The sequence below is a fragment of the Plectropomus leopardus genome, chromosome 8 (assembly GCF_026936395.1).
Source record: "Plectropomus leopardus strain MGB_pleo_1.0 chromosome 8, ASM2693639v1, whole genome shotgun sequence".
NCBI classification, from domain to species: domain Eukaryota; kingdom Metazoa; phylum Chordata; class Actinopteri; order Perciformes; family Serranidae; genus Plectropomus; species Plectropomus leopardus.
The window spans coordinates 5002344-5017026 of NC_142183.1; the positions used below are offsets into that span (position 1 = coordinate 5002344).

The 14683-nt window shown below is 37.7% G+C and overlaps 1 protein-coding gene across 1 annotated transcript; it reads left to right on the top strand.

Annotated features, from left to right (window-relative positions):
• Positions 1-7195: 7195 nt before the first annotated feature.
• Positions 7196-14080, top strand: hopx (HOP homeobox). The gene is made up of 2 exons (XM_042493825.2): positions 7196-7502; positions 13767-14080. Exons 1-2 carry the CDS (start codon positions 7356-7358, stop codon positions 13848-13850), a joined length of 231 nt encoding a protein of 76 aa, XP_042349759.1. The 5' UTR covers positions 7196-7355; the 3' UTR covers positions 13851-14080.
• The last annotated feature ends 603 nt before the right edge of the window (positions 14081-14683 follow it).

Below are 14683 nucleotides of genomic sequence, written 5' to 3' on the forward strand. Positions count from 1 at the left end.
ATACAGTCTATGATACAGACCGAATCATAACTGGTTTTTTTTACAATAACTTCCAGGTCGAAAACCGCTGAGTCATAAACAAACTGCGCCGAGCAAACTCTGCCTTCACTGATTAGTTTGAAGCCACCTAAAAAAGGAAAGCATACGTTTACAGAGATGTTTCTGTGCATCCGTGCAGGATCATAAATCCAGCGTTATGATCGTGTTTCTCTAACATACAGACCATAACGAGGCTGCCGATCGTCACACAGAAAAACGTTGGCTCACAAATGATTCGTTTTATTTCCTGCTCCGGCTGGAAATAAAAGGTCATGACCCGTGATATTTTTACTCTGGTGTTGGACTCACAGCCACTCGCTGTTATCACAGTGTTTCTCTATTTCTGGCTCTTTATAAGTCCTGTTACCCCTCAACACACACACACACACACACGTGCAGTAGAAGGAAAGCCACGGAGCTGTTCAGCGTGTCAGCACTCAGATTATCTGTGTTTATTTATGTGAAGATTCAGAGTTTCTTCCCTCAGTAGCTGCACGACACTGACTGTTGCCAAAATAAACTCCTCCTGTTGTATGATCGCGGCGCTAAAACTTGTTTCTAGTCAGTCTCGTCTGTCTGAGGTTCTTATGTTGCATTCATGTTTGGTTTGGTTTCATTTCAAACACGTAAAGAGAAATGATACAAGTATGAAAATACAGCTAAATAAAGAATTATACAAAACAAGACGCACACACACACACACACACACACACACACACACACACACACACATACACACCATAAATCCCTAAAGATTAGTTATCCAGCTTCCTATTAACAATAACAAACAATGTAAACTGATCCAATTATATATTTCTCCTTTTCAATATGATGTCAGAAGGTCGTAGTTTCTGAGTTGGGAAGTCGTTCTTCAAACGTCTTTGCATTTATGTACTCTGAGGTCGTACATTTGGAGCTACATGGAAGTTAAAAACTGATTGGTTGGATTTTAATGCTAAGAGCGTTGTGTTATATTTTTATATATTATTTTAGTTCCTTACTGTTGACCAAACATGTTTATGCATTAATGACATCAAGTCAGCAACTTGTGTCATTAAATAATGTTGTTATCAGTGTTAGTCTACTCATCTGGCATGCTTTATAGTTCAACATTTACTGGCTTGCTGCAGCTAACAGATGCAGATGCAAAAATGTGCAACTATTGAAAGTTAAAGACAGTTACAAAATAACAAATTATGTAACATTTTTTACTATTATGTAACATTATTTGTTGACTCCATGCTTCTTGCCATTTCTGCTGCCCTGAAACGCCACACAAACGTCACAATTTGGCGACTCGGTTATAATCGAAATTTCCCACACTTAATTATTTGGGGGGCTGTTCATGTGCTTGTAACTCATAAATACTGTAAATATGATATTTCCAAGGAGCACGTGAAGGCAGCAATAGTCCTCACATAGATTATCTTCTTTTAAATTATTAATAATAAAAGTTAAGCATCTGTGAAGCCAAATTTTATAGTAAATCTTAAGTTTTTATTTTGTTTTGAACAGTCATAATGACTTTGTTTAAATATTTAACCTTTATTGATATATCACAGCTAGATATTAGTGTTCAGTTGCCCATTTAAATTCTTCCAAGTAATAAAAGATTTATATTGATAATATTTTGGATTAAATTCACCAGTTTGATTTGATTTTTATTTCACAATTACGTAAAAAAAACAAAACAAAAAAAAAATAAATAAATAAATGGCATACTAGAAAACAATACAACATAGTAATGAAAAATAAAAGATGCATATAATACACAACCTGTCAGATATACAAACTTAACTTAAATAAAAACAAAAAACATCAGTCCAGGGTAAGGCCAACAGGCTGTTTATATATTTATTTATGAAATAACAATTTCCAGTCTACTTCTACAAATTCACCTTTTTATCGAAGTTATAATATTTCTGATTTTACATCTGACCCTTTGCATCTTAAGCATGCGTTCCTCTTTTTTAATTTTCAGATTAAGGTTTGGATACTTTCAGGCCGTCAGAGATTAAACTGTGAGCTGCTCTGGAGCTAAAATCAGAAGCAAAGAACAAAGGTTACATTTCATGAATTATGTAAACGGTAAAAAGAGTCTACAGTATGTCATTTAACAAACATGACTGTGCTAAACATAGTTTACGACGAGGCTCTCAGAGTGAACTTTGGATCGCTCGTACTTTCTTATCAATGAATACGACCTGATTGATCGTCAGCAGCCAATCAGCTGTGACGGCAGCAGTTTCCGCCATATTTCACAGAACTGTTTGTTTGTCATAAACTGACAGCTTGTTATCAGCTGATCACCATAAGCTGCGTCGCCCGCAGGCACGATAATCATCATCTGTGTGTGGAGGACAACTTTCATGTCTGTCTCATGTGACACAAACACCTTATGAAGTTGTTAAGAAGTTAAAGTTTTACCTCCTTGAAATACCAAAACTGGGACATATGGTGGTTCTGATCATCTGGTTAGATTTTGGTGATTATTTGATCTGCCTGCGGTATTTATTTTTTGAGGTGTTCAGGTGCTTTTGGAGCGTCCAACATCTGGCAGCTTCTTGCCGCTAAACTCTTTTGTATTTTTCGTTGTTTATTTGGAAATCACATTGAGAAAACCAGGAATGAATATACATAACTGTTGTATGTTTTGCTCTGGTTTGTTAAAAAAAGGTCTGTTATTTTGAGTTTGTTAAGCCTGGTGCGCTTAAAACACACAGGCAATTTGAGATTGTTAGAATTTGCACATTAACATTTTTTTTTTTTTTTTACGCTGTTGGACTGTCTGTCAAGGTCGGCGGACACTGGATTTGTAATGTTTCAGCTGTATGTCCTGCCAAGCATTGTATCTGGATTATTTTTGTGCCAGGTTGTTTTGAATATGACCAAAACGACAGAGATAAGCTGTATCAGATAGTAAAACCTCATTTTTATTGCTCAAAAGGTCTCATATCCATAGATAGATTACTGAACAGGGCTACCGGGCCCAGGAGCCCAAAAGTGTCGAGCACCCCCACCCCTGGCCTACACCTCCTAATTTAAGTGTCACTTAAATTAACAGGTACCAACAAGAAAGGCACTTAAATAGAAACACCAAAAAGAGATGCAAAGAAACTGCAGCAAGATAAAAAAATTTAAATCAATAAACTCAAATAGACACAAAATCACCACAAGGAAACACAAAATTATCTAAAAGAAACATAAAATAACAAAAAATACACAAATTTTCCCCAGAGACACAAAATAACTACAAAAAGACCACAAAGAGATGCAAAGAGACACAAAATATCTACAAGAAGACCACAAAGAGATTTAAATAGACCAAAATTGACAACAAGGAAACAAAATTATCTTAAAGAGACACAAAATAACTACAAAAAGACACAAAATTCCCAAAGAGACACAAAATGACTACAAAACAGCCCACAAAGATATGCAAAGGAACTGCAAAGAGACACAAAATAACTTCTAAAAGATGAACATCAAACAAAGAGATGCAAATGAACTGCAAGGAGACACAAAAAAGTGGAGGATAAATTACCACAAAACACAAAATTATCTTAAAGAGACACAAAATGTCTAAAAAAATACACAAAGTTTCCTCAGAGACACAAAATAACTACAAAAAGACCACAAAGAGATGCAAAAGAACTGCAAAGACACAAAATGACCACAAAGAAACAAAACAAGATCTTAAAGAGACACAAAATCACTACAAAAAGACAACATTTTCTCAGACAAAAAATAACTCCAAAGAGACACAAAAGACCACAAAAAGATGCAAAGGAACTGCAAAGAGACACAAAAAAACTACATAAAAACCCTGAAATTTCCTCAAAGAGAAACAAAGTAACTCCAAAAGGCAGTAATTTACTCCACAGACACAAACTCACTACAAAAGACCACAAAAAGTTGCAAAGGGACCCCAAAGAGACACAAAATAACTAAAAAAAAGACAAAAATTTCCCCAAAGAAATCCAAAATCATGTCAAAGAAAAGATGCAAAACCACCACAAAATCTAATAATACGCCCCTGCTTATATTCCATCTTCTTCTGTGGTGTCTTTTCCAGTTAATTGCAAAACACAAAGAAATGTCTCCACATTTTCTTTCATTGTATTTTTCGTTCATGCCTAAAGGCTTTGCGGGCTATCAGATATCAACATCTGTCTCCTTATTCTCATAAATCTTAGCGCTGTGGGATCATTTTTTCAAATTGGCTCAGACTGCACTTTTTACTACAAATAAACAACGCTGTGGAAAAGAACAGCCCTGAATTAAACAAGATCACTTTTCCGGATTAAACTTGAGGAGAAAAACCCTCTGCAGTGTAAACAAACAGTTCCAGGCTTGTTAAACAGGCCTGAAAAACGATGATCTTACATGTCAAATACAGAAGATCCCAAACTATTGTGCAAATACAACTGTATTAAAGGATAAATAAAAAGATCAAGGCATTATTTGCCACCAAAATCCAGGCAAGAGGAAATCACCCAGCGAGCTTTGCAGTCACTTAAAGTCGAGTTTTCAGTGAGTCCCACGTAATTACGGGTCTAATCAAAATCCAAAGATAGCATCAAAAGGAACTGAGGAGCATTATCAGGCCCGTATTTACTGTTTCTACCACGTGAAATTCAACGTGCTCGGTCAGTTTCCTCTGCACAAGATTCACAGCAACAACCAGCTTCTGTCTGATTGAGGTGAGTCTGTAAATATTCTACTGTTAAAGCTGCATACGAACATCAACTGGACAGAAAAGCACATAAAAGTGGTGTGTGTGTGTGTGTGTGTGTGTGTGTGTGTGTGTGTGTGTGTGTGTGTGTGTGTGTGAGAGGAGGTTTATGACTCAAAAGGACTACCTTTGTAGTCCTGCTTTAAACATGTGCCTCCCACTTTGTCAGCATTTTTTATGAGAAAAAATAATATAAACAAAAAGATCAACCTGAAAAAATCGCCTCAATATTCCTGCTGGGGCATAAACAACTTGTGTTGTAGTTAATAAAACTGAGTTATGACGTGATTTATGTCTTTAGGTAATGTTTAGTCTGCATTTTGGTATGTTTGTCCTATTTTATATTACATTTTTAATATTCCTTAGCATAGATTTAAGATTGGGATTATGGGATTAATGTAGGATAACAGCTGTTTCAGTGTTGAAGCCATTTTTGTTTTTAAAAAGTAAATTTGCTGAAAATGTCCCACAGGAATCATACAGGGATATATCGCTGTGATAGTACGTTAGTTACCAGTTAGTTAGCAGTTGTAAACCAATGCAGTTTTTCGGTTTATTTTATGTTGCGTAGTATTCCTGTTCGTAGGCGACTTACTTATCCAGTTTTAGGTTTCTGGTGGCCTTTATCCCTCGTTAAGGCATTTATTTTGTCTTATAAAGTATTACAAGTAGATATTTAAGTACATTTTTTACTTACTTATACTTATTTATTTATACTTATATTTATCTTTTTTTTGGTTTGTTTGTGTGCTGATGCAACAACCTAATTTCTCCTCTCTGCATGAATGTAATTTTGGAGTTATAGTTGGACATTTTGTGTAACACATTTGTTTGATTTCTTGCAGGACGTCAAAAAAGAAGAGAAGATTGATTCCACCTTCGTGCTTGAAAGTAGGCTGTTTCTTTTCGTTATTAGCTGCAGCTCGCCTGTTATAACAAAGACGCCGTGAGGCTGAAACTGCTGTTTACAGCTGATTTTTTTACTCAGCTGTGACAGAGTGCCACAGGGATGACGTTGTTTTGTCGGCTGAGGCGACAAATTAACACTACTGTTTATATTTTTTAAGCCTAAATGCAATTGCCAGAAATAAAAAGCTAATGTTAGGCTACTTCTCATTGCTCATATTACTCCGAGATCTAAACCATCCTTTAACTTAAAGGGCAGCATTGCATATAATGTATGAATTAACCATTAATGAAATTACCTTATATGTCTAAGTATTTAGAGAATAGGGTTATTTACCAAATAAAATAAATCATCCTAACAATATATCTCATCTTAAATACATTCTTCAGGTGAAATGTCCTCATTTAAAAATAAATAAATAAAAACTTTTTTAAAGAAAAAATAAATAAACAAATTAATCTCATGCTACAATAGTCTTTGATCAGCAAGAAAGCAAACAGCCATATTTATAAAATTGTCAAAATACTCCTTTAAACATTGGTTAGTGGCTTCAGTAACTTAAAATCTGTTACAGATTTTTATTATTTTTTATTCAATTTAATCATCATATCAACATGAAAATGGAAAAAGACCCAAACACTGCTAATACTGAAAAATAAATAAATGAAAATCAACTTTGGTGCCCCCCTGTAGCAGTATCAAAAATGAAACTGTGTGATCGTAATAATTATAATTTTAAATGACATAAAAATTTTACACATTGAGTCTTCAGTTTTTGCTTTAACTTCCCGTTATGTAATATTGTATAAGCTATGTTGATATTGATATATAGTTATTATTAATATCCTACATATTGAGTAATTTTTTTTGTGTAAATAGCAAGTATTTTCTCTAGCCTATATGCCAAATATTGGAAAAAAAATTACATTAGATGGAAAATTGTAAAATTACAAACTCCACAGCAAAAGTTTCAATTCAGTGCATGACTGTGGGATCAAGTTTGATTGGCTTTCAATGGCACATTTTTTGCACTTAACAGCGTGACTGTAACAATATTCTTTCCAGTATTTTAGACTTTTAGTAGGAGTTGAGCTGGAAAATCCAAGAATAAACAAAAATACACAATCTGGACAAAATTATGCTGTATGCATAAACACAGCCAAAAATATGAAAATACTAAGAATGAAAAGAGCGTAAGGGTTAATATCCCTTTAAAAGAAGATCCGTAGCTGTTACAACAAGGCCACTGACTTTATTGTCTTCGTGATAACACTACAGGTCAATGAAGTTGATTTGTCCCTGATCATTTTTACCTGTAGTCACTGTAACGATCGTCCTGTAATATTCCCGCAATGTTCCTTTAAGCGGTGTGTTTGGCGGTGTTGTGCGTTTTTTAGGGGGCGGGCTCTGCTGGTGGGAACGGCCTCATGACGTAACTCTGTTGACAGTAGTAAAACCTCCACACACACACACCCACCCCCTAAACACACACACAGCCTCCGCTTCGCTCACACACACTCCCGCCGAGCTGCCACAGAGCCTCCGCCGCTCCGCGCCTCTCCATCTCCGCGCCGCGCGTCCAGCTGTGCGCACATCCGGCTCCGGAGCTCCAAACCAGGGCTGAAGAAGAAAAAACTCCCGCACGGGCTGAAGGAAGCAGGAGGAAGAAGGAGTATGACCTCTAAAGATATGGACAGTATGAATCTGTCGGGGTACCAGAGCAATGTGCTGGAGGAAAATTTTAAAAAAGTCAGACATCCGGCCGGGACGGAGCTCATGCTGATCGCTGCGGAGGCCGGGCTGTCAGAGGAGGAGACAAAAGTGAGTAACATGTCAATACTTTCTCCTTTTCTCCTTGAACAGAAAGAAAATGTGTGCAATTAATTTTAAAAGTCTATATTTACAGCTTTTTTTAGGCTGAAATGTATTCATGAGTGTGTTGTAGAACAAACTGTGTGCAGCATTCCATAATTACTGACCACGTCTGGTCCTTTAAAATAAAATCAATTTGGGATTTATTTGACTTTTATTTTTAGGATGGTTTTTCAATATTTTTGCAGTTTACAGTTTTTTTTTTTTTTTTTTGAGGTGGTTCTCCTCAGGGCTGATTGAAAAAAAAATCAATACAGTATCATACTTATAATATTTTTCTTGCAAATGTAAAAATAAATGCAAAAAAGAAGGAACATAAAATCAATAAAAAAAATTTAAAAAATGCATAAAAAGAGTAGTCTATTGCTCACGAACATGCCTTTCATTGTCTTTAATTGTTGATGCATTTTTTAAGTGTTGTAATACATCACTGAGTAGTTTAATCTAAAGCAAGACATAATATTTTATAAGTTAAATCTGTAAAGTATCTAGCTGAGGAGCAGAAATTATAGCACTCGTATAAAGTGTTGCCAAAATAATACTAAAAGTGTCTAAAAATTGTGCTGAATGGTACATTAGTAAATGTGCTTTGCATCTTAAGTTTGCTTTGCATCAAAATGTGATAAAAGAAGTAGATAATAACAAACATTGTGCAGGAGGGGTTAAAAAAATGCAAATTTTCGTGGTTTTGCTGAAATCACCAACACATACAAGACACAATGACATGCAATTTGGATACAGGAAACTTGACTTTATGGTGTGACAGCTTGGTGTGAAGGGAGTTAACAGGCTGAGGGTGTTGTCAGTGTCATTATCAGTGTGGCAGTTCTGATGAAATGCTGCTTGAAAGGAGCAAAACAATACGATCGTGCTTCTGTTTGCAGGAAGACATTTTCCCTCAAAGCAAAAGAAGACTTTAAATCTGACATTGAACCTGGAGCTGCTCCGCTGACAGTGAATGGAGTCTGTGGACGGTGTCTAATAGCTATTATAATGGCTAATATATCTGTTAAAATGTCACAGTGTGATGAAATAATCCTTTGGGGTGAAAACAGTCACCACAAAGGCAGCAGCGCCCCATTGATGGTCAGTGGAGCAGCTCCAGCTCGTTCCTGATGAAGTCATGTCAGAGTGGCGTTTCTGTCGTTCAGGCTCTCAGACACTGATTCATCTGCACAGGGTGACTTAAAGTTTAAAGAGACGACTTTAAGGGAAGATCATGTGTCAAACAAACAGTGAGGGAAGGACTGTGACTTCAGTTTCTCTTGTGGTCGCTATCGACGCTGGTGTTTATGCTGCGTTCATATTTTGGTCGGATGTGGGAAACGTGGTTTTAACTGACTTGCTGATGAGCAGGAGGGACAGAACATAGACAACAACTACTTTAATGATTCATGGTTTATGTACATTTTCAAGCAAAAAATGCCCCAAACATAACCTAATTATATAAAACATCACATTATCACTCAGGTATTTAATCTCCACCGACCCTGCTCTCCCACATGTAAACACTCCCACCACCCGTCTATCTGAGGAATGTCTCACTGTAAAGTCTGTGCAACTGTCACATCAGGAGCCAGATGTGAAGCCTCAGAGCGCCGATAACACGCTGAAAGTGCTCTTAGGCTCTGCAGGCACCTTCAGTAGCATTCCTCCGATAGATGGATCACTGCAAAAGCACTCTGAGAATTTCTGCTTTTGAGGAGTTAATGTTTAAAGTCTCGTTTTGGAATAAAAATCATCAGTTGGTAATCCCCCTTCAGGATTTGGCAGGGAAACAGCGTGACTGTTTGCTTAGCTGTACTCACAGGGAGGTGAAACCCTACATGTAAATTCAGTCATTTCAGTCATTTGAGTTGACGTAACATCAGCTTCATCTCACAGGCAAATTTTCTGCTCATGTTTGATCTCAAAGGCCAACAGACGCGTTCATATTGGCATAAAAAACAGCTCTCACATGCCATGGCACGTGTGTCCTTTTCATAATTAGCTGTCACAGCACAAACACTTCATCGGTTAATGACTCGTTTCTGTCACACAAATACTTTTTTTCCACCCAAACTCCACAAACCAGTTCATCTAGATTTCTCAGGGCTGAACGCAACTCAGGCGCAAAAGATCTGCAGCATATCTGATCGTTGTGTGCAAACAGGTTCATCAGATCATGTTTATTGTGTTGTAATTGCAGGTGTAGCCTATTTTACACCTTGTTCTCACCAGCTGTACAACAAAAGCAAATCACTGTGGTTACGCATGTTTGAAGCAAATACTTGAAGCTGACAAATGCTTTGAGTTTCAGTTATTTGCATAAAGAGAGAGTGAAATGCCGTTATTGTCAGCTGCACTGATTTAAAGACTAATATCAGATGTGTATGAAAGATTGTAAACCCTGGATAAAACCAGGCTGTTCTCATGTTTGTACGTCTCCCCATGAAAATAATGAAAAAAGAAAATAAGATGACCCATGTAATCCTGAGCCAGTAATTCAGATATATCCAACATAATTGTGAAGGCTACAATTTCATGATCAGTTCGCTGACGGGAGTAAAAAAGGAAATAGTATGCAGAGTTCATGTAAGGTTTAAATTGGGGTGGTGGATGGGTCTAACAAACACAGGACTTTCACACAGGAGACTGTTGTTTGTGTGAAATCAAGTGAACTTAAGTTATTTTATTGTATGTCATCACTTCATCTTACATCAAGTACGTAACTTTACATTAAGTAAGTAATGTGAAACGCTCAGTCATGATTGTTTTCTTAACTGTAACATAATTTACTTAACCAACGTAATTTCATGTTCAGTATGTAACTTGAAAACGCTCGATAATGTTTCTCTTCCTTAACCCAAGCTATGTAACTTTACTGACCTAAACCTAACCTACGTAACCTCACGTTCACTATGTAACGTAAAAACACCCAACCATGTTTTTTTTCCTAAACCTAACATGCTTAACTTTACTTTTGTACACCTAATCTACGTAACTTTACGTTAACAACCCCTGACCATTTCTTTTCCTTAACTAAAGCTACGTAACTTTACGTTAAGCACGCAGCCTGAAATGCCCTACCACGTTTCTTCTCCTAAACCTAAGCTACATAACTTAATGTTAAGTACGTAAAGTGAATTTCTCAACTTTGGTTCTCTTGCACAACCTAAACAAACGTAATTCAACATTAAGTACGTGAAATTCCAAACCATGTTCTTTTTCCTAAACCTTAGCTACATAACTTTACTTTCCTAAATCCAACCTAGGTAACATAACGTCCAACCATCTTTCTTTTCGTAAACTTAAGCTACATATCTTTAATTTAAGTATCTAACATGAAATGGAAAACTTTGTTGCCTTTCCTAAATCTAAGCAACGTAACTTTACATTAAGGACATATCGTTAAAAACTAAACTGTTTCTTTTCCAAAAACCTAACCTATGTAACTTTACATTTAAGTATATAACATAACATTATAACATATTGTGACGACTCTGAACCATGATTTTTTTCCTAAACCTAAAACCCAAACTGGTATGAGTGCTAATTCATGAGATATCATCTGAGCCATCGTATTAAAATACGTTGATAAAACAGGAGTTGTGTGTGTAAATAAGTTTCACAGGAGACACAAACAGCTGTCCTGTGGTCTAAAGTCCATGTTTGTTTGAACCTCCTGCCCTACGAAGAACTTTTGCTCTTCATACTTAATTCGTGTGTCCACCACGACAAAAGATCCTCATGAAATATTGCATCGGCATTGTTTTCATGTTGCCGGCATGTTAGTTTTTAACACATTTCATGCCCAGTGCCAGAAAGTGCATTATTAAAAGCTTGTGTCCATTTAACATATTTCTGCAAGAACAAGCCATCCAATTAAATAATCCCCATCTATTATTAGTCGGTAGTTTTGTGAAGATTTTTGACACGTGTTTCTTCTCGCCCACAAACCTACGCAGCTGTCAGGAACCTCTCTGCTTCAGCTCGGCACCAATCAGCACTATTTTTAAGAGAATTCGCACATGAAAAGACGGTAGCTTTGAAAGATAGCGTTTCATATTTTGCTCCGTCTACTGAGGTTTATTATTCTGCTTTTCCCGCCAGCAAAACATCTATGAAAGTCTTTCTAAACTAAAACTGCACTGCGCTGCCTCCTAATTCCTCTTCCAGTGTTAGTGACTGTTTCCATTCATCGTATACAAAGGTGGGAGGTGCGGGCCAACCTGACCGGGGAAGCCTGCTGCAGGGTGAGGTAAAGGTCTGGCCCCTCATCAAAAGACCTGACTTCATTTCCAGCTGATGTGGAGTTTTTTTACTGGCTTTCTTTTTCTTCTCGCCGCTCCACCCCCCCCTGTCGAGCGTTAACAAAGCTCTCATTGGAGAAGGTTTAGCTGAGGAAACACACCCCGACTACCACTCCCCGTGTCACATTAACAACATTTACAATGAGCTTCAGCCTCTGCGCCGCATGTTTGAGCTCCTTTCATAGACCGTGTTTTATTTGATTTCAGCGCTGCAGTCAGTAAAGGTAGAGTTTGAAAGGCCACGTTATGTAATCCAGTGCCAGTCATTTGGAAAAAATGACATAAGTACCATTGTATGGTTCAGCAGGATTATAAAGCTTATTATTGTTCTGGAGTGGTATGTGTGCAATGCTTTTAAAAGACATTTGAAGGTATTTTGCACTTTGAAAAAGCAAACAAAACAAAGTACAAAACAACTAACTTACATCCAAAATATCATTTTTTAAAGACTAAACCTTTGTAGACTGGATTTATTGATAAACTGTAGGAACTTCTCCCCCAAATTTATGTACTGCATCATGAAAATGAGCTACACGAATATGAAATCCCAAAACACACATAAAGAGCCAAGTTCAGAGAGCAGAGAGCAGCTCTCAGATTGATTTTGTCTTGAGTGCAAACCCAGACGACTCCAAATGAGAATCTCATGTGTTTTCAGGACAAAATGTGGAAACCGTCCCTCCTGCCAGGCGCACGTACGTCCCACAAACCCCGCCAGGGTCTCGTGCCTTAACGCCGTCGTCCCGAATCCCTCCCTCTCCCCTCGGCATTATCGAGATGATGTCAGCATTGTTGTGAATCCCTTGACAACGCAAACCGCAGCGCAGCAATGTGCCGGGTCACGGGTGTGTGTCGAGGCACTCGGCGCAGTCATCATCTGGTCAGAGTTTCAGTGAGCAGTTGTTGGCGGAGCAGTCTGTTAAAGCTGGATGGAAACATTGGTCTTTTGTGGTTTCCCTGATACAACTTCGCCTCGGGGTCACTGCGTGTCTGTGTGAGTCAGCGACCACGCTTACATGCTCCAAAAACTATGACTGTAATGTGTTTATGAAGATAATGAAAGTCTGAAAGAAAACATTGCTGCAGTTAATGATTCTCTTACGATGATAGATTTTATATTTGGAGTTTCTGTTTTGGTGATTGGACACAGAAAAACAAAAAACTTCGTTAAAAAACTCAAAACTGCTCGTAGCCAAAGAAGATATTTCCATTGTCCTTAATGATATTTACCAGAAACCTTTTTCTTATTTAATTTTGACCAAATTAAATAATAATAATTACTTTAGATGGCAAAACATAGCTTAAACTATCCTTAACATTTTTTTGTGAAAGAAAAAACGTTTTTGATTGTTTTAGGGAACGTAGCCCGAAGTTTAAGAAGAACGTTCTGGGAACTAAAAGACAACTGAAAACATAACTTTTGGAAACAAACACTTCTAGCCGCGTTGTTTGATTTGTCTAAAAAATCCTGAGATTACTGCATATAAAACGTTATGTTTTAGTCAGTGTTTAACATTACAGGGACATGATTTAAAATGATAAACATCCTTAAAAATATTCTTTGAACATCAGATTAAAATGTTTTCTTTAACACTTTATTGCAGCTTGCAGGTAATGTTAGCCTGTATATATTGACATGAATTATTATAATGGCAGTTGAATTCTCAGTAAGTTATTGTTGTGTACGTAAACGTAACCAGTGGCCCGAGGATGGAAACAGTGTAACAGTGAATTTGGAGGACAAAGTGATCATTTCTGACAATACAGCAACTCCACCTTCTCAGGAATATTAATGTCATGACTGTTTTCTGTCGGCTGCACCGGTTACCTCATCGCTATTGTGTTTCAGTTTGTTTCTGAACAAAACCTCCTGTTACCGGTCTCTAACACGTCTCTTTTTTGTTTATTGTCTGTCCTCCAGAAATGGTTCAGCCTACGTAACGCACAGTGGCGGCAGAAGGAGGGTCTTCCGGCTGAACTGAGATCAGTGTTGGACCTGTCCTGAACCTCCTGGACGCCTGAAGCTCTGCGCCGACCTTGTTTCTCCTGGAAAAAATGGACCCTATCACCTCCTCCTCAAACACTTCCCCTCTCCATGTATCATTCTCTCTTTTTTATTTTTAAATCTATGAAGCTATTTTAACTTGCTGTACGGAATGTGAAGGTGTTTGTGTGTTGTTGCCAATATAACCGCCATGTTTACAGAAATAAACATATTGTTATTATAAGTTAAAATGACTTGAGTGGTTTTTGAGGTTGTACAGTGGTATAGAAAGAGTCGGGGTCGTTGGGGACAGCGTGCTTTTGTTTCCAGGCTTTGTTTACGTGTCTGTCAGCAGGGGAGCGGAGCTCGACGCTAGGCCGTTCACAGGACTATAAAAGATGTAAGGAAGCGCTGGGACTACAATAGACGCTGCTGGAATCGGCTGCCGCTGTCCAGGAACTTCCAGGGACAAATCTGGAAAATGTCCAGTAGTGGAGGAGGAGGAGGAGGAGGAGGAGGAGGAGGAGGAGCGGTGGACATGTGAGCCAACTGAGCTGAATGGCATCATGGGCTAAACAAAAGACAGGTGATGTCAGTTCATTGTCCTTTTTTCCCCGTGATCATGCTTTGTAAATAAGGATGTGATCTCAGCAGCCAGTTTGAGCTCAAAGATAATCTGTATTTTTCCTACAGTTGAGAAATTCAATTAAAAAAGATCCAAACCAACAATGAATTCATCCTGATAACAAGCTTTGTCCCGTACAGGGCCGTAAATACAGACAGTGCAGGCAGGGCAGCTGCACTGGGGTCCATGGGGTGAGGGGGCCCTCTACAATATTTTTGGCAGAAACTAC